The 22,929-nt window shown below is 44.7% G+C and overlaps 1 protein-coding gene across 10 annotated transcripts in view; it reads left to right on the forward strand.

Annotated features, from left to right (window-relative positions):
* Nucleotides 1-22,929, forward strand: part of nav3 (neuron navigator 3) — a 301,610-nt gene that overhangs the window by 160,468 nt on the left and 118,213 nt on the right. For 9 of the 10 annotated variants that reach the window (XM_070992307.1, XM_070992300.1, XM_070992302.1 and 6 more), the window contains exons 2-3: nucleotides 11,373-11,490; nucleotides 14,102-14,154. In XM_070992307.1, coding sequence (XP_070848408.1) covers nucleotides 11,373-11,490; nucleotides 14,102-14,154 — 171 coding nt within the window. Of the gene's footprint in view, nucleotides 1-6,025; nucleotides 6,162-11,372; nucleotides 11,491-14,101; nucleotides 14,155-22,929 lie in introns of those variants that run through there. The other variant, XM_070992308.1, reaches the window with a different exon arrangement.

The following is a 22,929-nucleotide window of genomic DNA, read 5'->3' on the forward strand; positions in this document are numbered from 1 at the left end:
GTCTGGACAGCACCCAATCAAAAACCCATTAATCTAGTGATCTACATTAATTTGTTTCTCAACAAGCAGATGGCAGTCCCGATTGAAAGCAAACAGACATGTGTTGTGGACTGCATATAAATGGGCTTACAAATGGGCTTGTTACACAAACAACAAAGGCCAGATACATCCAGTGGGGCTGATACCTGATCAAGATCTTAGCACTGAGCTGCTGATAGCTTTGTGGGCTTAGCACACTGTGCTTACCGCAAACTTTTGACCTGATTACAATCCCCATGTGTTCTTATCTCTGTGGTTTCCCTGTCTTTGCATATCATAAAAAGACTGTTTCACAGCAAATAAAATCGTTACATCATTGTCCAGAGAAGGACACAGCTCATCTTGCAAAAGCAACAGTTGCTGTGTGTGAAAATGCTTCCAAATCAGGCGAAATTTGAGCCCAGTCTTTACTGTCACCCAACCAAAACTAGTGAAACTCAGCAGCTGACTCATCTTGAGTTAATGAACAGTAAGCCAGTCAGATGTGTGAGGAAGTGTGACTAATCTGTTCAGGCCAGCGGTGAGTCACACCAGCACAGATCGTGTCTTCCTGATTTGGTTTTTGTTGGAATCAGCTCGGAGGATAATTCAAACCTTCTGGGGGAACGATAAGGATCCGATTGTGTGCATCTGTAACCGTATATTTCTGGCAGCACGTTGCACTGCAGCAGGGGCAGTTAATGACACGGTAGCCTGTTTGCCTCTGCTGATTTATTTGTGTGTTTTGGGAGTGGGTGGAGCCTGCAGAGGTCTGAAGGAATGATTACAGAGCCCTGCAGCATCCCGGAATAGACGAGTGTCAGCCAGAAGCCCCAGGACGCTTGTTAAGGCCACCATCCACCGCCTCCAAGCAGGAAAACTTTGCCTATCGTTCAACACAGGCCTTCAATTAGAGCTGTTACCACTACAGTGAGGTGATGCAGTATGCTGGACAGTGATGTAAGCCTGTGGAAGGAGCTCATCTTGTGAGCTAGAGGCTCCTCTGTGAGGCTGAACGTCACACAAATATCTGCTCGATGGCTTTTTTCCACACACTATGTTAACTGGCCAGAGCTGATGTGAATCTGATGTGATGTTTGTTTGTTTTTGGATTTGGATGATATTTTTGTGACACATAGAATGGGTGTGAGACAGGTTTTTTTTTTCCTAAGATGGCCATGAAATCATCCAATCATAGCAAGAGCAACCCTAACTCTAACCTTCCTGGGTTTGACATCAAGGCTGTTCGCTATGATTGGATGAACAACACGACTTCCTGTTGCCATCCTGGGAAAAAAAAAAAAACATTAGCGAGAGGGATGCGAGCGCTTCAGAGGGCTCAAAGTGTTTGTGATGTGTGTGGCTCTCAGTACGCGTGCGTGTGTGCATCCTTCGCCAACACGATGGTGGCAGCGTCTGGCTCGCACGCCACAGCGCCAGCGAGCCAGACGCTGCCTCACATGCTGTGGTTACCATGGTAAGGTGAGATACTGCTTGTGTCTGAGTGTGCGAAAGTCTCATAAACGTCGCTGTGAGGATGGATTGTGCGTGTGTGTATGTGCGCGTGAGTGACCACTTCAGCGTCTGCTGCGATCGACGTGTCTGTACTTTAAGGGCAGGGATGATAGCTTGAACATGCTGCTTTGGTTGACGTTATTTATGGGATTTCAAGTATTTTTATCTCAGTAATAAAACATACCGTAGAGGGGAGGACATTAAATAGCAGTTATAAAATGAAATAATTCAAAAAACGTACAGTACATGACTGAAGTTTATACGTATGATAAAATATGTCTGAGGCGCTTTAATACACTGAAGATTAAAAACAAGAGTGTGATGAAAACAGCACATTAGCACATTCCTTCATTCCTCCAGAATGAGTCATGCTTGAACTTAGCTTTGCAAATATCACTTCATGATTGATAGTTCATGATGTAATGACTGACAAAGTGATCACTGTCATGACTGTAAAACACTACCAATGCAGCCATCATATGAAGACACTTTATGAATCTCACAATTCTGTCTTTAAAGATAATCTCTGTCATTTACACAACTTTAAATCAGCTGCTGGGTTGTGTTGCACATTTCGGACTGAAGGCAGTTAATGCTATAGAAGAATCAGAGTCTGCTTTAGTGTGATTGCTTTTCTTATTGTCATATTGTTACTCAAGACATGTTGGTACTTTTCAATAAATAATAATTCTTCAAGTCTCATAATACAATGCTGCATGTCTGTATGGATAGTATGAGTTTCATTTGGTTATTAGATCAATTAAGTAAATATCTTCTAAGTTCCTCTCCTAATTGTTGTATTTTCCCTGCTGAGCCCCAGCAGAGGGATACTCTTCTTCACAGTAGTTGCATGTAGGTTTGTTTCCAGGACAAAGCAGCACTGCCTGGACTAAAGTGCCCTCTTGATTTGACTTTAGAGTGTTGAATCCTAAAGGTGTGGGTGTAAAGGTGACACGGTTTCATGCAAAATAGACCCAAAATTTGCTTGAAGCAACATAAAGTCTGCGCTTAACCCGAAACTGTGTGAATCAACTTTAGAAGCATACAGAGATGAGAGGTAAAAGGAGGGAGCCTGGGAGGAAGTAACAGGAGGAACTGGAGTTTCTCCTGACCGCGCTGCTTTTTCTATTTCAGTGTATTTTTACACAGAGATCAAGCGCTGTGTATTTTGTCCTCCATCTTTTACAGTGTATTCTCGCAAACCTATACTCTAAGTTCCATTAGCGTCTTTTAAGTGTTTTCATAATTGCAGGATGGCAGGATTCTCTGCTCGGGCTTATTTTTATATTTTACTACTTAAATTTAGTTTTCAGCACTTCACCTCTGTGTTTTATAGCTGTGCAAAGCAAATGACCTGTTAGACCTGGAGACAGCGTAAATCTAGTCCTCTGTCTTCGGGTTTGGAGTGGAGGCTGCTGGCAGAGGACGGAAGGGTGTTTGTGTTTGAGGATGTGTGTTCTGAGGTCGTGTGAAAAGACTTCTTGCTTCCTCAGAGCATCTGATGGATTTCCATCGCGTAAACATGAATCAGCCGCTGAGCTGGACTCGTCTCGGTTTGTTGTTAGTGCAGCGCAGAGACTCTCTCGTCCAGCAAAGCTGCTTCGTCCATTTTCGCTGTGCAGATTAGAGGTCAGCAGGAAATTCATGTGTTTGATGCTGATATTCCCAGTCATTGGGTTACATTATACTTGGTGTTTTATAGTTAGTGGATAGCCATGATTTAGCTGTGTCCTTCATGTGCCAGGCTGGCGCTATGAAACAGAATGATATGAGATATTTGAGCATTTTTCCTGGCAAAAAATAATGGAAAGCTACTACATGGAATAGTTCCCTTGTGTGCTACCTTCAAATTTTGCTGCTTTGGCAAATAATTTCCAGTAATTGGCCCTTGTAACCACTGACAGTTTATCAAATTGGTCAACAAACACATCTGTCTGCCTTTTCTTCTTATCTGCCTGCTGCTGTCTGTCTTCAAATTGTATTGTGCTCATTTGTCTTCGAGCTGTTTTTCATTTCTGTCCTTTGTTCTTTTTTTTTGTCTGACCATCCTCTCGTCCTGTCTCCCTCTGTTCTCTCGCTGGCCTTCGGTCGCTGCTGCTCTGCGAGAGATCAGCCCTGACTGACGCGTGCGAGCGCATCCAGCATGGATTGTGTGTCCAAACTTCTCCCAGCTCTACAATTATGTCGTTTTCTGCTCAGGATTTCCCCTGAGACGACAAAGTGGCTTGGCGGATTGTGGCAGAAGAAGATGATGACTGAATGTTTCAGTTTCGAGCAGCGTGCGCTTATCTGCTGATCTGTTATCTGCTGATCGGAGTGAAGTCATTTCACAATTCACCTTTGTCTCACGCTCTGGCTACTCAAGCACCCATGAGCAAGGCACCTGTCTGTCCAGCGTCTTGGATGGAGCTGCTCAGCGCCGCAGCGGGACCTTGAACGCAGCATGCATGCTTCATCAGTTTTCCTTGGAAAAAATAAGCCAAACAAACACACTAACAGGCTCTCAGGAAATGTTGAGTAAGACTTTGGCTGTGGAGTCAAAGGAGCTTTCTTTTGGATTAGACTGAATTGACGTGTTTCCGTAAGCCTCATTTTTAGTCTCATGTGCATAAATAGATTATTCGCCGTCGTTCTTTCTTCTATTTTCCAGCTGTTGTTGCATTTGATTAGCGTTTTAAAGCTGCCGTGCAAAGCTGCTTTATCATTCTTGTAAACAGACAGATCTCTTCTCACCTCCGAATCCTCCAACTGCACACACTCAGACTCAGGTCGGGATTGACCGTTGGCACGGCAACAAAGGTGCCCCCCCCCCCCATCATCCCATTCATATCCTCCACATTGCGGCCCATTTCTTTCTGTTAAAACTGTTGTGGAGAGCGCTGTCACGTAAATAAAGCTAGTATTCTTGATCCCTCCTCACTTGCGCCAAGCCGCAAGGAAACTTTGAGTCTGCCATTTGTATGTTGTCGGCGTAAACCCCCCACTTGGGTGTTTGCGAGATTGGAGCGAAGCCACGTTGGAAAGCTGCCCGCCGCTATTACCTCTGGATTAGGCAGGTTTGAAGGAGGTCTCTCTGTTCCACTCCCAGGACAAGATAATGATGGTTTCAGAGGGAGAGACGCATCAAACTCAACCAAAAAGGTTTATATCGTGGAAATGACTTCCAGGTGCTTCGATAGTGCAGTTGGACACTGACAGTTGTGCCTTTCCCCCGAGGGATTTCTCATGGTTCAAATCTCACGGTTATCTTTCATTTGGACCTCCTCTTCAGTGGACACACTGCAGGGAAAAGCAGCAGATGCTCACAGTTGGACGTCTCCAGGATTGTGCAGTTCATCTCTTTTACTGACACTGGAAAAATGGATCCATGCTTTTGCTTCCTCGAGAATTTGCTATTCGACTGCACAGCTGCACAGCTCCACTCGCTTTACTTTCAGAAAAGTCAAACTTAGTCAAACTCAGCTGCCTGATCAAGACATTATTGTTATTACCACAGTCTTCCTTCAGTTCCAGATCACAAGTTGCCACAAGGCCTGGAGCTGCAGTATCACTGATCTACCTTTCCAGCATGTAAATTCAACCTCAGCCTTATTACTTCAAGTCCCCACTCCACTCAAAATGTGTCGCATCATTGGAGTGCTGACCTTCACTGTGCAGAATGCAGAGTTTGAATTGAGAAGGCTGTTTTCACTTTCATCTCAGTTTAAAACGTGCTCATACAAGCATGATTTTGTGACATCCCAACATTGTTATAAGGTTATTAAACATTTTTGTGGACAAACATATCAGACAAACATTATTTTTCAAAGTAGAGTGTTTTCAACATGTCTGGAGAGACTTTTTTACAAAGGAAATGTGCACAGGTTTTACAACTTTGCATTATACACATAGATAGTGACATGTAGTTAATTGTTCTCCATTCATAAGGAAAATAGCATCTTTCTGTTCTACCATAATCTACTGCCATCCAGTCCTGTTTCCCTCCATCACTCCTGCTTTTTCATGACCCAGAGACGGATACAAGGCAGAGAAACACGGAGGATGCTCCATCGATCCCACAGGCTCATCGCTCGTTTAGTTAATGCAGCTTTATGTTGTGTTTAATTACATTTAGGACCCATGCGGGAGCGGCGCCGGTGCCAAGTTGAGGTTTTCGAGCCAGTGCAGCCACAGCGGAGACGTCTCTCCTGGCTCGCCTGTTTCAAACAGCATTACACAGCTGAATGTCCTCCAAGTGATTGTATAGATGCTCAGACTCCTTCAATGCAATTAAGTTTTTAACCTATCAGGCAGCGCTGGAATGATGCCCTGATTAAAGAGCCCATGCATTAACAGTCATTCAGTGGAAGCGCGTTAATAAAGACATGAGAGCTACAGAGAGTCCTGCAGAGTTTGACTTCCTCTCTGCCCCATCTCCTCTCACTCCAGCATCTCTCTCCTTTTAACTGGCTCCCCCCGGAGGCTGAGCAGCTCCACTGCAGCCTCAGCCAATAATACCTGCGTAGCTGTAGTCACTGCATTGTGATCAGGACTGTTGAAGGCAGTCTATCTGCTCTGGGGTGAGAGCCGGCTGTTTGCTGGCAGCGTCTGGGATCCCCAGCGCCGAGTGGAGAGATCTGCAGGAGCAGGTAGAGAGGAAGAGGAAGAGGGGGCAGGAGACGAAAGATACTTCATGTGACATCAATAAGGATAACATCATCACAGAGACTGGACTTCTGCTGACTGATGCTGGCTGCCGAAAGAAAGAAAGAGGAAGGAGGGTGGGCAAGGGGAGGGGGATTCAGTATGTGTTTGCTTGTGTATGAGTGGCTGGGGAATTTGTAAATTGTCCGTGCATGTGTGCGTGTGTGTGTGTGTGTGCTGCTGTCTCATCCAGCATGCTTGTCTCTATGATGTCAGTGGTCTCAGTCAGCACCACTGAAGGTGGCGTTATTGCTGATGTTTTGCCTCTGTCGTAGCGCAGGCTCTGCTTCCCAAAGCAATTGGGATTCAGAGAGGAGAGGCTAACGAGCGCAGGGGGGCTGACAGACCGAGCGAACTCTGAGGAGTCCTGAAGTGAGTCGGCGCTCACGCACAGACAGGAGGCAGGCTCCTGAAAACACGTCTCTTTGATGTGTGCGCTTTGTCAGAGAGGAGAGAGGAGAGAGGAGGCGACCAGGGGTCTCAGGTCAGGTTTGATCCTGGGACGCTGCAGCCTAATCCTTCAGCATGTTTCTGAGAGTTTATCATGCAGCTAAGGGACTACATGGTGTGCGCTGCACCAGGTGAGACACCAGGGCGCCCACATTTTAAAGCAAGTTTTATCTTTTCCTAACTCAGCTTGAAGTTGGGATGAGAAACAGGAAGGTTTGTTGTCGATTCCTTGTAATTTTTCAAAGTGATCTGCTGGCGCCCACCTAGACAGGGTTTACTGAGCAACACACAGCAGCGCTTTCTGGGCGGGTGACACTTCCTGCAGCTGTTTCACAGTTAAAGTTTTACAATGGTACCCCCGTGCTTTACACATTTTGGCAGATTTTATTGGCAGTATTTTTAGTCCAGTTTGATCTCTGTGTTAAACAAAGAAATGTGAATCAATCGTACACGCTCAGTTTATGCAGCCGTAAAGTAACCAAAGAAGGGTTTTGGCTACAAACTTAATTATGTCCCTGTCAAAGTGCGAAAACAGTGTTTGCCAACACGATGGCTTCTGCCTCCACAAGTTGACATATTTCGGTTTAAAACAGAATTTTGGAGCACACGCTGTTCCAAAGTGGGCAAGTTGGACCAAAACAGACTATAGAAAGTGAGTCAGCATCACTGTGAGCCGACACAAATGCGGGCTTCTTCAAAATGAAGGCACTCCAGCAACCGTGGCTTTTCAGGAAGAGGGAACAGGAATTGAATGACTTGCAGCACGAGAGAGTAAAAATAAGCTGTTTCTTGAGAAGCTGGAAGGAACATTTTTGTTTGATCGTTTATGATCAACACTGTTGTTTTTGTGGGCTTGAATGAAACTGTCATAGAGGCAGATTTGAAAGCGCTCAAGCTATTTTGTTTGGTGGAAAAGTAAACCTGCTCAGCCTTGATGGGGCATCCTACGCAGATTTATCAGATGTCCAGACTGCTTAGCAATCCATTTCCCTGCAGCTCACTCGACTCATTTAATGCATCCTGGAGCTTCTGTCTAAACCGCGGAAAAAAGGCAGAAATCGTTAACAGAGTGATGTTTGATGGTTTCAAAGAGGATGAGACTTGTTGGAGTCCAAGCCAGAGTCCGGTTTGATTATTAGACACCTCCTGTGGCTCATTTGATCCATTGTAGATTCATATGTGGAGGCTTTGCACCAAGTGTTTGCAAACAGAAACAAGTGTTTGCACAGAGCAGGCTTTTAAAGATGCTTCAGTTTGCTTTGCTGTGATTGTCAGCCAGTGTGAAGCTGAATTGTCTCACTGTGGTAAACGCCGCTAATCCAATGCAGCATGAAAAAGACTGTCCAGATCAAATGCAAATACTGTTTGACCTCCAGGCTGGATAGTGTATAGATCTGAAGATGTGTGTTTGTTGGAATTATATCCCTGCAGGAGCTGCAGCAGATGCAGAGGCAGCTGGCTGTTTTAGCCACAAATTCACAGCAAATTGAATTCATCCGCTGGGTATCGCGCTCTCCGCTAGGTGTCTGTGCTGCGTTCCAATACCTGTACTGCCACACTTTTTATTGAGCCAGAAAAAAGATTTAGGATGTCCCAATACATACTATGTCAAAAGCAGTATGCCAAAAATACCACGATGTCCTGCTGCAGCTGGTTACATGCAGTAACAGTACTGCACATACTTTGTAATGGCAGCTGCTTTCGTGTGCATTTTCAATTTTCCTGTGTGGAAATGCTGAAAATTGGAAAAAGTTGCGTCCTCTACTTCTGCAAAAGTTAAACAGCACTTGACTAGAGACTTTACAGCTGTATCATCTCAATGCACCCCACTCCTAATGTTTCCATTCCACACTATGGAAACACATTCATTTGCATTTCCTTTTGCTTTCTTCTGGAAATCACCTTAAAAATTGAGCTTCATTTGGATTGAAACCAGCCTGGAAACCTGCAGCAGAGCTGAGACTTTACTCTGATGGTGTATCTGCCTCTGTTCCTCCTCCTGCAGAGGCCTTAATCCTCTGGCCCTGCTCCCTTTTAAGGGTAAAGGGAGATAAAGGGAGATATGTATGGCAGTGGGAGGTGGCTGCTAAAACAATGCCACAGATCAAGCCCTCCTCCTCTTTCTCTTCCTCCTCCTCCTCCTCTTCATCCCAGGTGTCTGATGAACTGTCCAGCAGCTTGTGTTCTAGCCTTGCTGGAATTTCCTGCAGCCTGACATGACTGTAGTTGTCAGCAGGAGCAGCGCACACACTCTTAATGTCTCTGTTTCACACACGCTTTCTCCATCCTCCTGCTCTCCTGTTTGTTTACTTGCCCCCTGATGGGATGTGGCTTGCATTTGCGGCGTGTGTTTCTCTGTGTGTCTGTGTAAGTGAGCCCCATGCTCGTTTATGTGTGTGTATGCCTCTTTTTGCAAGCAGGTTTTAGTGGCTGTGTGTTTTCCCTATGACTGGCTCTCATTTTTTCGAGTTTGCGCTTTACGACTTCTCATCATGGAGAAAGTCGTGGAAGGAAACCACAACAGATGCAACCTCTGAGAGGCGGCGTCTTTAAAGGAGCAAATGTTTGGCTTCCAAGAAAAAGAAAATAGCAGGAGAGAAATGCTTTTAATTGAGAGCGGTGTGTGAGGTAAATGAGGGGAAAACCGGATTATTTCATCATGAGAAGCTGTATGAGGGAATTCCTTTGGAAATGTCTACCATTCGAGATGCTGAGAAGTCTTGTTAATGAAAGTTCATCTGCAGAAAATCCAGAGACAGAGATGGTAAAGTTCTACCGCACAGTTTGACTGACAAGGCGTAAAGCACAGAAACCACAAGAAAAATACATCTTAAATACTTTAATATGAACTTTACATCTGAGTTGGCTCTCCTTTCTGACGTGAGGGGACTCTTTTTAAGTGGTTAACCCCCCACCCTTATGGAAGATCTTACATTTCTGAGGGGATTTTCATCATTCAAAGTCCTTCATGCTGCTCAATCCTGTATTTTTTTTTCTTTTTAAATCCAGGGATAACGAGAAGTTTCAGGCAGCACTGCAGCAGTTAGTGTCTTTATATGGGCTGGTACAGGTTTTTTTTTTTTTTTCCGTTTTGGTCCCAGAATATCAGTTCAAGCCTAGCAGGAAGAAAGACGTTCCTCCATGGCTGTCTGTGGAAATTTATATCAAACGCACCCTCTGCACAGTCGGAGGAACGGGATCTATTTTCTTGTTCACGGTGTCGTTTCTCAGGTGCCATCTGGTTTTTAGTGGGAAGAGTCTGGATGAAATCTTGGAAGGTTTTGGTGATTGAATGAAAAAACTGCACGGGTGAAGTTTTATGATATATGAAGCAGCTTGGGCTGCTCGAACCGGCATCCTTTCACCCCTCATAGCTTCTTCCATCTTCAAGTTTGTGCGTGGAAAACCGACCCATTCGTACACAAAAGGAGCTGATTGTTTCGGTACATGTCTGCATTCGCGGGGGCCGAGCTCTTGGAGGCCAAAAGCGATTCACATCTTTCGTCTCCGGAGCCCAGAGAAACCGCAGCAGCTGTCGAGGTCAGTCTGTCGCCTGACGGACAAAGCATTGCTTATTACTCAGCTTATGGGCTCTGATGAAAGACAAAGCGGCTGCTAAGAGGTTTAGGTGACAATACAAAAGATTATCCAACGTGCTGCTCTTCTGGGTCGACATACATAGTTGAGGAAGTGAATCCACCTGTTGCAGCAAACATCTTAATTAAGACTTGTTTCATAATAAGTCAAAAGATTGTGTTTGCTTCGTGGTCAAATACTCCAAGTTGGCTGTCTATCTAATGTCAGTGTGTTTGCTGAGGTTATTCATGAATACCATGGAGAAAGATCACGAACAGTGCAGATCTGTGCACCATCCCAAGCACCAGAGCTCGATGAAATATTTGTGTTTGAGTAGCCGAGAGCTTAGTGTTTGGATGGCGCTCCCTGGCAGGACGTTTAGCTCTTCACTGCTGAGAAGACTGAGAGACAGAGCAGTGTGCTGTCTGGGACGGGTGGCAAGGAGAAGAAGTCAGCGCTTGTTTTGTGTGATCAAAGGTCGGAATATGACTGTAAGGCTAAAGAAGCGTTGGAGGGAAGAGCCAAGAAGTCAGCTTTCCTTCGTTTACACTTTACCTACCATCCTACCTCTTCTCCATCCCTCCGACATCCTCCTCCTGACCCTCACACCTCCAGTCTGGGTCAGCACTGTTGGGTGTGTTACAGAAGCATAGAAATCACAGCTGTCAGTACAAGAAGAAGGAGATGTAAGAAAGAAGGGAATGAATAAGTAAAAACAACTCTCAGTCCCATTGAAAGTGTATCTCTGCGTCTCGCACATTCTCACATTTAGATCTCGTCAGATGACAGAAGGAGATTATGGGTTGCCAGTGGGAGTAGAACACGGCTCAGGATTCTGTCAGATCATAAAATCATTAGCCATGTTTACTTGCGAAAGTATCCAATATCCAACTTTGAGTAATGCTGCTAATATTTTAGGGCTCCTGTCGTCAGCGATCCGCTGTGAACACCGCTGCGGATCATTTTGTTTTCTTCTATACTGTATAGATTCTCATCACTTGAAGAAGAAGTTGAACTAAATGGCCAGCCTGCTGCACCAAAAGCTGTAAAACCTGTACAAACTCACAGTTGGTCTCTCACACACACGTACACACACGCACACTTACAGGATGTTTGTTCTGTCCTTGCAGATTTACACAGACTGGGCCAATCACTACCTGGCCAAGTCTGGCTGTCAGCGCCTCATCAAGGACCTGAGCCAGGACGTCACCGATGGAGTCCTGCTGGCACAGATCATCCAGATCATAGGTAGGCATCCACACACGCACACACACGCACACACTCCTGCGTTGATCTTTTCTCTTATCTGCTGCTGTATAGCCTATTATCCGTCTCCTCTTCCCTCTGCAGCTCTCTGTTTCTCTTTATGTTCAAGTAATCCAGTTCAGGCCTTTAGTCCATTCAACTGTAATCTGCATAATTATCGTGACATGACTGTTCTGTTCCCTGATCAGCATAACGTCTTACTTCAGGTATAACTTTCAGTGTTTAAAAGACATATTAAGAAAGCAGAGACGAATAAATCCATGTGTTATCAGCAGTAATGAAACACTGCGTATGTCTATAATTCATTCTGTCTGGTAGATGAAGCGACCACCCACACACACACACACACTCACACACACACACACGCATGCACGCTCTATGTTTGGTCTTTGTTGTGGTGAGTTGGAGGGAAGCTGTTCCTCAGTCTGATACAGTATTTGGGCCAAATCGCAGCAGCTCTCCCTTGTTTTGGGTGCTGGGCAAGCGGCAGCAGCAGAGATCTATGGCGCTGACGCCCAGGGTGCAGAGGCCTGTGTCTCCCATTGGATCCCAGACAGAGTTTACTTCTCTTTCTCTTCCCGTCTCTCTCTCCCCTTTTATGTCTCAACGTCTCTCTTCCTTCCTGGCGCTCTGCTTCCCTTCGTCTCTCTCCGTCTCTCACTCCCTCATAGTTTTTCTGGGTCTTTGTCTCTCTCGGCTCTTGTGTCTTTCATTTCTCTCTCCAATCTCTTTTTCTGCCGTCTTGGACATGCTTGTACCAGCGTTGGGCACATTACAGTAATGTGATTACACTTTTCAGCAAAGAGAAAGGGATTACAATTAAAATGCAGTTATTGCATTACACTAACTAATCCCAAACTAGAGAAAAATCCTCCTCCCAGTGACTCCAAAGCGGTCTTATTTACATGTTGCGTCCTCTTCGCTGGCTGTCGAGTGATTGTAAGCCTAAGGCTGTCCTTAGCAGAGAGACAGCAGCACATCAATCATGCTGGGTTTTTTTTCAACATTGTGTGTCTGCATACGATGATGGGATACCCTGACTGCCTGAGGTCAGGTTCCAGCAGAAATTTAGAAATGATCCTGCTTTGGTCACTCGTCAATGGTCAGACTGTTGATGCCATTATGCAGTATATATATAGCCTACATAAAGCAAAGCCTGTTTAGGGTCATTTACAAGGTGCCCACACACGTGTAATCAGGGTAGACAGGCGAGTTGTTAGTTCAGTGCCTATGTTAACTGCACTGGTCGGGTTTGGACATAAAAAGTAGAACACCTGTGGGGTTCTGGTCGGCTGGGTCGCTGCTCTGTGGGACACGGGTTTAGCTCAGACAGACATATGAAGCACATGGGATGGGATGGCACATTTGTGGACTCGTACAGTCCATGTGAACTGACCCTGGCAGGGATAGGCAGCTGCAGACAGAATGCATGCCATGTTCAGTGCCACACTGATTTGGAAAGTGTAACGCGGGCGTCTAACAGTAGCGGCTCAGAAGGTGGACGTTAATGCTTTGCAGGATCTGTTAAGGAGGAACAGAGTGTATGGATGGCTCAGTGGAGAGAGGGACTTTCACGCTCACCTTTTCAGTGCCCCCGTCAGGCAAATTTGTGATAGTGGGCTACGTCCCCAGCGTCCTTCCTTAACGGTCAACAAATGCTGTTTAATCAAATTCTAAACATTTTTGTAAGTCGTATGCATTGACACTGCAGACAGGGAGGCAGACGTGTTGTTTTGAAAGGTAATGAGAAGCAACTGTTTTATTGTGAAAGGAGTTGTTATAAACCCAGATTAAGGTTTTACCTGGCTTTGGTTTTGTTCAGTGTTAAAGAGTGAATCCTGCAAGGACGGGACAGTAAATGCTTCCTAACTGACTGCTTGTTGAACCCAGTGATGAATAAGGAGTAACTGATTACATTTTTGTTGTAACTTTTCCAGCGCTGGCTCTTACCCATTTTGTCTGTGTGTCATTTCTCCCACACATTCTTTTTCTTCTTCTTACATCTTCGTCTTCGCTCGCTCTCTCTCTTTTTTGCTTTGTGTCTCCATCACTGTTCTGAAGTTTTCTCTTTCTGGGACTCTCTCTCTCTCTCTCTCTCTCTCTCTCACACACACACACACACGTTATTCTCTATTACATATGCTCCCTAAATGTCTCAATTTTTTTTCAACCCGTCTAACACTCTTGTTCTGTCCAACTCTCTCTCTCTCTCTCTCTCTCTCTCTCTCTCTCTCTCTCTCTCTCTCTCTCCCCCTCTCTCTCTGCTGGGTTGAAACTTTACCCTCCCTGCTCACCCGAACAGACAATGAGGCCAAGCTGGCCTGTCAGTAATTCTCTGGCGGCAGCTGACGAATTAGGCAGCTTTGCTTCCCAGACCTTTCCTGCGTCGCTCTGCACCTCAACACACACACAAGCACACACACGCACGCACACTCCCTCATGCATGCTCACACACACACATACTCTCCTCTGCGAACCTCAGCAGAGGTTTGCTGCTGGATTTGTGCACCTGAACTCAAAAGTCAGTGGACGTCAGGATGTTAAAGTCGAGCACGGGACGACAGTAAAAATCTTCATTTCCTTTCTCACGCAGCGAATGAGAAGGTGGAGGATATCAATGGCAGCCCCAGGAGCCAGTCGCAAATGGTGAGTGTTCCAGCCTAACTTTAATGGCCATCTTCATCCATCCTTTAATGTGCTGCTGCATGAGCGAGAATTATGTTTATGAGGAATGATTATCTTAAGTGCTAACTTTTAACCGCTCTGCTGTTATGATATAATAAAGTTTTTAATTTGTGGTTTTAGAAAATAAGAGAGAGCAGCAGCAAAACAAACTTAAAGTCCTTCATCACAAGCAGCCAGTACAGTAATGCAGCGATCGCATCACATTTTACTGCATTCAGGTGATGCTCTCATCCACAGAGCTTGTGTCTAACTTGTGCTAAATGATGTCTTTTGATTCACCTGATAAAGACAAGAGGCTAAAACTACAGTTTATACACTTGTTTGACAGCTGGCATGACGAGTTACTTTTCACATTTAGGTAATAAAATGCATAATATGCATTTATAGTAAGCTTTAAAATACAGTGCATCATTAAACCAGTGGCTCCCAACCTTTTAGCTTGGCTGACTGGGGTACCGTCTCATGTTTCAGATCTATGAGTTGTTAGCATTTCCCCTCGAAACTTCTCACGGTTTTTTTTTATTAACTGTTTGAGGCCAGTAGATGTCAAATGATCTAATATTTGACATAGAATTACAGAACACCTTGAGCAGCTGCATCATTTTTTATTAACAATCCTGTACAGTAAGATCGCTGACCTGGCCCAGATGTACTTTTAAGTACATTTGTACGTTGTTGTATTGTTACTTTTAGTGAAGTAAAGGATCTGGCTGCTTCGTCCACCACCTGCCATGCACCCTGGGACCGTGGGAGCACTTTCGCGAACACCTTTCACTGATTTCCATTTGAACGGTCAGGGAAGGTGCACGGTGGCGAGCAGGGACCCGATTTTGGACCAGGCGAAGACTGAGCCCTGTATCTGTGCAAAGTCACATTTCATACTCCACAGCTGAAATGAATCATCTCCCAAAGACAAAGTTTTGACTCTGATCACAAACCATAACCATCTTTCCTATTCAGAAAGATGGCGATGACAGCAGCAACCTCACGGCCACTTGACCAGAAACACGGTAGAGCTCTGAGGCGCGCAGACCCGAACATATTTGACTTACTGTGCCGTTTTCAATCATCTGTGTATCTGGCTGCCATTCGGCTGAGTGATGTTGGCGGTGTCGTTTTTCCCTCTGTTAATGAGATGACGGGCTGTATAACCGCTGATTGTCGTCACTGTGAGATAATTACCCCTCACTTTAACTAGAGTTGACTAAGTGTTTATGCAGTGTTGGTTTGCCCTGGCATCTGCCCTCCTGCCATTAAAAGTGACTAAAGCTGTTTAGCTGCTTCGGCGTACTTTAAGTAAGACACAGTGAGCGAGCAGTGTGTTTGGTCCTGACAGTGTGTGTCAGTTTTTATGCCCTTTTGTTAAGCTGTGTTTTTTGTATATGTTTAGCTTACTGTAAAGCATTCAACATATACAGGGTTAGGTTTAGATATACAGGGTTAGGGTTAGGGCTAAGGTTTGTCCTAATATGAATCAGTATTTCAATGCTAATTAGTCAAGAAGTCAGTGGATTTGCTAAACTCTCAGGGGACGTCTGAGGGAAATCAGAGAATCTTTTCAAAAGGGTCATCACTGGAACGAAGCACAGTGTATTTTACAACTGTTCAGCACGTTCAGCACAGTATTCAGCTGTTTTATTTTCTCCTCCACGGTGAGTGCAGCTGTATTGGAAGCAGACTGTGCACTCTGGTAAAAAAACAACAATAAAGAAGTAGGAAGGAAGAAAACATTAAAATCATTAAATCCTGGTAACCCCTAGTGTCACTGCATGAGTTCAGTGTGTCAAAGCCACTTCTGGAAAGATGAAGTCCAGTGCATTTATTTAAGTCAGTCACATGAAGTGATACTGGTCCTGGATAGAAACAGCTGAGTCCAGACTGACGCACTGGTCACTAAGGGCGAGCTGCAAGCAGCACTGCAAGCATGTGGCTCAGTATGCCAGCGACCTGTGTGTGCGTGTGCGCGCGCTCGTGTGTGTGTGTGTGTGTGTGTGTGTGTGTGTGTGTGTGTGTGTGTGGGGCTAGCTCTTTGTCTCAGTCACTTGCTAAGCCCATTGATCCACCACCTGCTCTGACCACAGAGGGTCCGGCCAGCTTGGGAATCTGAAGTCTGAGGAAGCACGGTTGCTTATAGTGTGGGCGCAAAGGGAAGGAAACATCTGACACACACACGCAACACACACACACACACACACACACACACACACACACACACACACACACACACACACACACATAACTGCCACAGAGATGTAGCCAGTTTGCACAACCACTGTTTGGAAAAAAAATCAAGCTTTCTAGAAGTTGAAGGGACAGTGAAGTCGTAGCTCTGAAGATGTTCTTGCACAGAGATGCATCAGAATATTTGAGAGTAGTCAGCAGCACCACGTTGGAGACTGAAACTGGTGCAGGACAGAAACAAACCCTTTTAATGGAAGTTTGATTTCTGAGTGAGTTGCATTGTGTTTAGAGAAGAAGAATAAGAGTTTACGTATCATGTAGTTTAAGTGCGCTTTGCTTGAGATGATGATGATGATGATGATGATGGAAATATTTGATTCAAGCATAAAGTCAAAGCAAATGAACTGTCAAGAAATTAATAGGCGATCTGTATGTATGTTAATGAAAGTCATTTGGTAACCATGGTAACAAATTTATGCATTTGCACGCAAATGCCAGGATTTTCCCTAATCCTTCCTTCCTTTTTTAAGGGTGTATTTGGTTAGAATTATTCCTAAAATGATGTTTAGTTAACTCGACTAATAATGATTTCTTTGTGACACCAGAGAATATGAATACACACATCAGGCATCATGAGCTGTGGCCTGATTGGCTGTCAGTCACGGACTGTAGCACTGACGATGCAGGATGACGGCTGCCAAAACCTTCCAATCACTGAATTTCGTATCCATCCATGTGACTCAGTGGTTACAGGTCTTACCAGAGCAGAACTAAAAGGCAATAATGTGGCTTTATTATTATTATTATTATTATTTTTTGGCCGAACCAAATGAACCAAACTACCCTCAGAGATGGAGGCGATGACATATGAACAAATGACTCTCCAAGTGCAGAAGTATTTTGTTTGGCTTCTTTATCCCATGGGTTTGAACACTGATATCAATCTGAAACTTAAGTTATTTACTGACAACTCTTCCCTCATCCTGACTAAAACTCAAGCCATTTTCAAGCTTTTCACAACACGAGCGGTGAATTTTGGAACCCTGCCACTGGTCACCTAGCACCTGGAGCTTAAACGTCTTGGCTAGAGGCATCACAGTAGCAGCAGCTGTCAGTAGAGGGGCAGATGAGTCTGATTTACTTCCTCTGCACAGATTTTCCCTCATTCGGGACTTGAAATGGTGATCTTGCAGTCACAAGCCTGTTTCTCTAAGTGGTGGGTCGCTGCCGGTCTGGTCAGTGGACAGAGGCCAACTGAGCAGCTGCTGGGAGCTGAGGAGCAGAAACCAGAACAGCACTAGCATCCGCAAGCTTTTCAGCTAATCTACATCCATAATGCACTCTTTTTGTCTAAAGCCGTGTTCACAGTGCGAGAGATCCACAAGTCTGTTGAAGAACTATCATTTCCTGCAGAGCAAATCCAACTGAGAAGCTTGGCCAATGTTTGGACCATCAGTAAGAGTAATGGCCAACAAAAATGTGCTGTGGCTTTGCACAAACATCTGCCACCAGCCGCCAATTCTTTTCTCTTGCTTTTTGTCCTTTCCAGAGTTACTTTGAGGACAAAAATGCACCCGTTTAAATTCATCACTGAAGTGAAGGGTAGCATTTAAAGCATATTCAATTAATTTCGATACCAAATCGGGTCAAACTACATAATCTCAGCATATCCTGTTCAGCCTGCTGGCTACTCCATGCCTTCAGCTGGCGCCTTTATAATTATGAGGCCAAAGGGCATCACACCTGACTGTTCAGGGGGCTCAAGTGATAACATGGCATAGAGCAGCTGAATTATGAATTAATAGCCACCCTTTCCTAGTTTTCCCTCCTCTACTTGCTCTAATTTGCTCTCATTGAGAACAAAATGTAGAAGAGTTTGACCTTTGATCACCACACCATTACAGTGTATAACAAAATCCTGCACTCATAGCATGCAGGTATCTATTAATACAAAAAGGTCAAACTTTGGTCACTTGATTGCAGATGTGAAACTGAAGTTTTAAATGTCACAGCTTTTAAAATGCTGTCCCTCGACTTTCCTTTGACTTGGACTGAAATAAATACAATAAAGAGGAGTTCAAGTTGCACTTCCAGCCTGTTGATCCTCTCTTAGATCCCCAAAATCCCTGGACTTACTACTTTTTTTATACTGCAGAGCAGTTTTCCTACTATTACTCGAACAAATGTGCAGCAATCTACAAAATGTCAGACCTCTACTTTTGTACTGTGCAGTAGTATTTTTCTTTTGCATTTCCTGTTGGTCTTTGAAACATCTGCATTGTTAACGCAAACAGGAATGCTCACATTTGAGTTCCCAGTCATCAGACTGGTCGAAATTGCAAGATGCCTGTTTTTTTCCCAGTAGAGCTTGCGGTTGATGTGTTCTGGGGGAATAGTTTTGGTTGGATTTATTGGTGTAGGAACTAATGATTGCTGGGAATTTGTTCCTGAAATTGGGAGCGGGGCTTGTCCGCACAAGCGTACCCTCGACCAAGGAATCATCTGCAACCACTGAGCAGGCCAGTGAAGATGACAAGAACGAGGAATGACAGGATCATGATACGAAGGGCTTTCAACTGATTTGAGCCTGCCTCTGTTTTTTCCACTGCGCTGAATGCATCCCTTTTCACTGTTTTTCAGATAAGAGCTGAGACAGAAAATGTACAACGTGGATGCGATTCAGAGGCTAGACAGTGATGTGAGGCAGGTTCAGGGAGAGAAGTTTAGGTTCATCAGAGGAGGAAGAGTGTTACATTCATACTCACATCTCTCACCCCTTCTGGGTTACGTAATGTATTTCTGGATTTTGGATAAAAGCGTCAGCTAAATGCATGTGATGTAAACCTTTAAGTACATTCTGTGGATTAAGGATCTCACACAGTGAAGCCTTCGAACGTCTCACTCACCTCACGGCAATCCCTCCGCCATGTAAAACCTCACGCCCTCTGACAGTGCAGTTTCCCGTAATTGTGCAGACATCCAAAGGAATTAGATGCTCACCCAGGTTTTTGAATGGAGTCTTTTTTTTTTTTTTCATTTCTCAGAAGATATCATGCTCAAACACAGGAACAGCCGGCGGGGGACGGCAGAAGAGGCCCATTCAGCAGAAAATATTAAAGCCTCGCAACACTAATCCTCCTCATTATAGACAGACATCATTAGCAAACCACAGAGCTCTTCCCTGCAATACGGATGACTGTGCAGTTTCACTTTCTGGGTGTTTGTGCGTGTGTGTGTGCGTGTGTGTTTAGCTTCGAGCAACCTCAGCAAAGGCTGTCAGGGAAAAACAAACACTTGTCAAAATCTGAATGCGAAGATGCAGAGATGCAACATCTGTCAGCAGAAGTCTGTGCAGGTCAGGATAGGAGAGATTACATCAAACAACCCACCACTTTTAAAGTCAACCCTTCCTCGCTGCTTTTCATTTGCGGTATTGGATTTTAAAGTGCGTCATGGATCACATTTAGATCGGCTATTCCCAGCCAATTCGACACTGTAATTTCGTTGGCTGTTGATTGAGGGAGTGTTTGTGCGAACTTGTGATAGAGTTTGTCAAATTGTAGTGCACTGCATAAATCAGGATAAATCAGTTTATGTGTCATTGTGTCGATGGAGGAACACAACATGACATTACCATGAGAAGGTTAGCAGGAAAACGGTCGAATTGAAGATTAGACCTGACAATGGCACTTGATGAAGAGTTAAAGGTTCACCAAAGTCATTAGGATTCATCCTGAAGTTTCATGACAGTCCATCTAATAGCTGCTGAGATATTTTAGTCAGGACCAGACCGGTTGTGAGATGACTGATCGACTGCTGGCATGGTGACATTGTCGGTGACTGAATTTTTCAGCTTAACTGAACTTAACAAACCCATTTGAATCAGCAAAGCGATTCATCGTTTCCACTTATGCTACAAAAGTCATACATGTTCAGTATTTTAGCCTTCGAAACACATTTGGACTGACTGCCTTTGAGGCCTAATTGAGCTGAGGGTTTCTTTGAGACTATAAAAGCTCACCAGTTTCATCTGGTCCCCATCTGTTGGCAGCCTGCACACCAGCCAGACAAGAGGACAAATGACACGAGCCACTCTTCACCAGGCTGACGCTTCATCATCAGCACATTTATCTCTGCTTCTAATTGATCACGTTCCTAATTTGAGTCCCGGGCACAGGTTCCTGTAAACCAACTGTCATCCTAGTGACACTGTTCCTCAGGTTGTTAATTTGAGTATACCAGCCCTGGCTGTCAGACGACTCACCTAATATGAGGGTCTGTTGGTCTGGAATTACACCGACAAATGATGATGGGAACTCTGGGCCTCTGAAACATCCCTGATGTCATTGTGCATGCCCAGCAATCTGCAGCAAGTGGTTTAAAGAGGACAGAGCCAGATGGCTAATTTCGACATCTGAAACTATAGCTAACAGGGGGTATAATTCATTCTCACTTCTTCTTTGAAGTCTGAATGCTTTGAAGGTAGAGAGGGTAGAGAGGTGAGCTGACCAGAAGGTTTTAAGTTCAAATCCTTCATCAGATGGAAAATCTGACAGTAAAGGGGAGTGAAAAATATCCTTTTTGTCAAAGGCTGAAGCAGCAACAAAAAATCTTTTTAAAGCAGATTTTAAGTCTTGAAAACTGTCCAAAACATTCACTCAGGAAAGGAAATGCACTAAGTGTCATATTCATACATAGCAGCTGATTTCAGCAAAAGAGCTCTGACATTGCACACGGCATGGACAGGGAAGGCTAGCAGCTAGCTGATGAACATACTGGAGCATTTACTAGCTAAAAAGCCAGTTGCAAACAGCTAACCATGCTAGCAACAAATGCAAGCTGTGTAATTAGCTCTATTTTGACAGACATTTTAGGTCTTGGAACATACTGAGGATATGGACAGATAGCAAAAAAGGTGGGAGAGGTGGATTGGAGACGCTTCTGTGAATGATTGGATTTTTTATGTTTTATTTTTCATTCAGATGTCACCACCAGAAGTAACATGAGCTGCTCTCATTTTTACGGTCAGATGTTAAAGAGAATGGCACGCTTGCTTGTTGGCTGAGAGATGCTGGAGCTTGTCCTTCATAATTTGTGTGAGTTTTACCCTGTAACGCACTCCATGTAGGATTAATATAAGTGGGAGCTTCTACAGAGGCCTCTGTGCATTTTGAGGTCCAGGACTGCCATTTTTTGGCTTGTTTGCCCAGCTTCGTATTTCATTTACATGCTGAAAGATCATTTTCGATGCCTGCATGTTATTTGGACCAGCACATGTTTGTCATGCTTTCAACACAGCATTCAGTCCAAGGTATCCTGTATCAGGACATTTCATTATTAGTGCAATAGGTGTTGAAAGGGGTACATGATGAATGCGTGATGCCCAAACTGGCATGTCTAAAACCAGGACCCAGGACTTAGAGTGTGATCCAGTTTTGAATGTATGGCTGCTCAAGTGCCTCAGCAGCTGTTGTGCTAAAACTCCTCGCTGCTCTCGCACTGTGTGAACATCACTCCCTTCATTTTCTGACTCTTGCAAAGCTTCTTCGGGGTCCATCTCCTTTTTTCTTTGTTCTTCTGCAGGCGCCAGTCTTTTTTATTGCAAGAGGTGTGTGTTCTGGTGCACAGGTTGACCCTCTCATATGTTAGCCAGTTGAGCAGCACGAACAGAGCACCCAGGGGCTCATTACAGGCTCACTTGTAGCTCAATTGGAAGCTTTTAATCACTCATTATAACCGAACGACATCGGCAGATGTTCTGTTAAGGGCGCAAAGAGCTGGCTTGTTAAAATGGCCGCTGGTAACCTTTGATCCAGCTCAGTTTGTTTAACTGCGACGCACCAGCTGCAGTCTCTCTGGGCTATTCTGAACCTTCTCTTACAGTTTCCATAGTAAAGTATAAATTGATTTTTGCATCCATCCATCCATTGTCTATACCTGACTATCCCTTTTCAGGGTTGCGGGGGGGCTGGAGCCTAACCCAGCTGTCAGCGAGCGAGAGGCGGGGTACACCCTGAACCGGACATAAATTGATTAATCTTTTCAAATTGCCTCTGTCCTTTGCACCTACGTAAGAATGTGGCATATGCAAGGAAAACTGAATTCTCTTTCTTCTTCCGGTTGCCATCCATGATAGCAACCCATCAGCAGGCTATTCACAACCAGGCCACCTCGGCTTGTGCCATTAACTTCCCTCCCCCGCCTCTGTGCCCTCAGTCACCCCGACCCGCCTGGCATCCTCCTCAGCCACCCACAGCGTGACATGCCAAGTGTCACGGCGGCAAGCGGTCGCAGAGCATCACTCTGATTCCTCACTGCCTGAACAAAAAGAGGCTTGTAGTTTGCAACGCCTCATGAAGTGAAGACAACAGCTGCGTTTTGTGTGTTTAAAAAGTCAAAGCTCTTGACTTTGGTTTTGATTTATTTTTAACACTCCTGAGCGATGTTGACTCCTCTGAAAGCTGTCAAACCTTCAGTCAGCCCCGTCATACAGCCGGGAAGTACAAACAGAAGGCTCTTGTTGATCACGCCAGCTTTATATTAAACTAAAGGAAC

Source organism: Chaetodon trifascialis, chromosome 22 (genome assembly GCF_039877785.1).
Source record: "Chaetodon trifascialis isolate fChaTrf1 chromosome 22, fChaTrf1.hap1, whole genome shotgun sequence".
Classification (NCBI taxonomy): Eukaryota; Metazoa; Chordata; class Actinopteri; order Chaetodontiformes; family Chaetodontidae; genus Chaetodon; species Chaetodon trifascialis.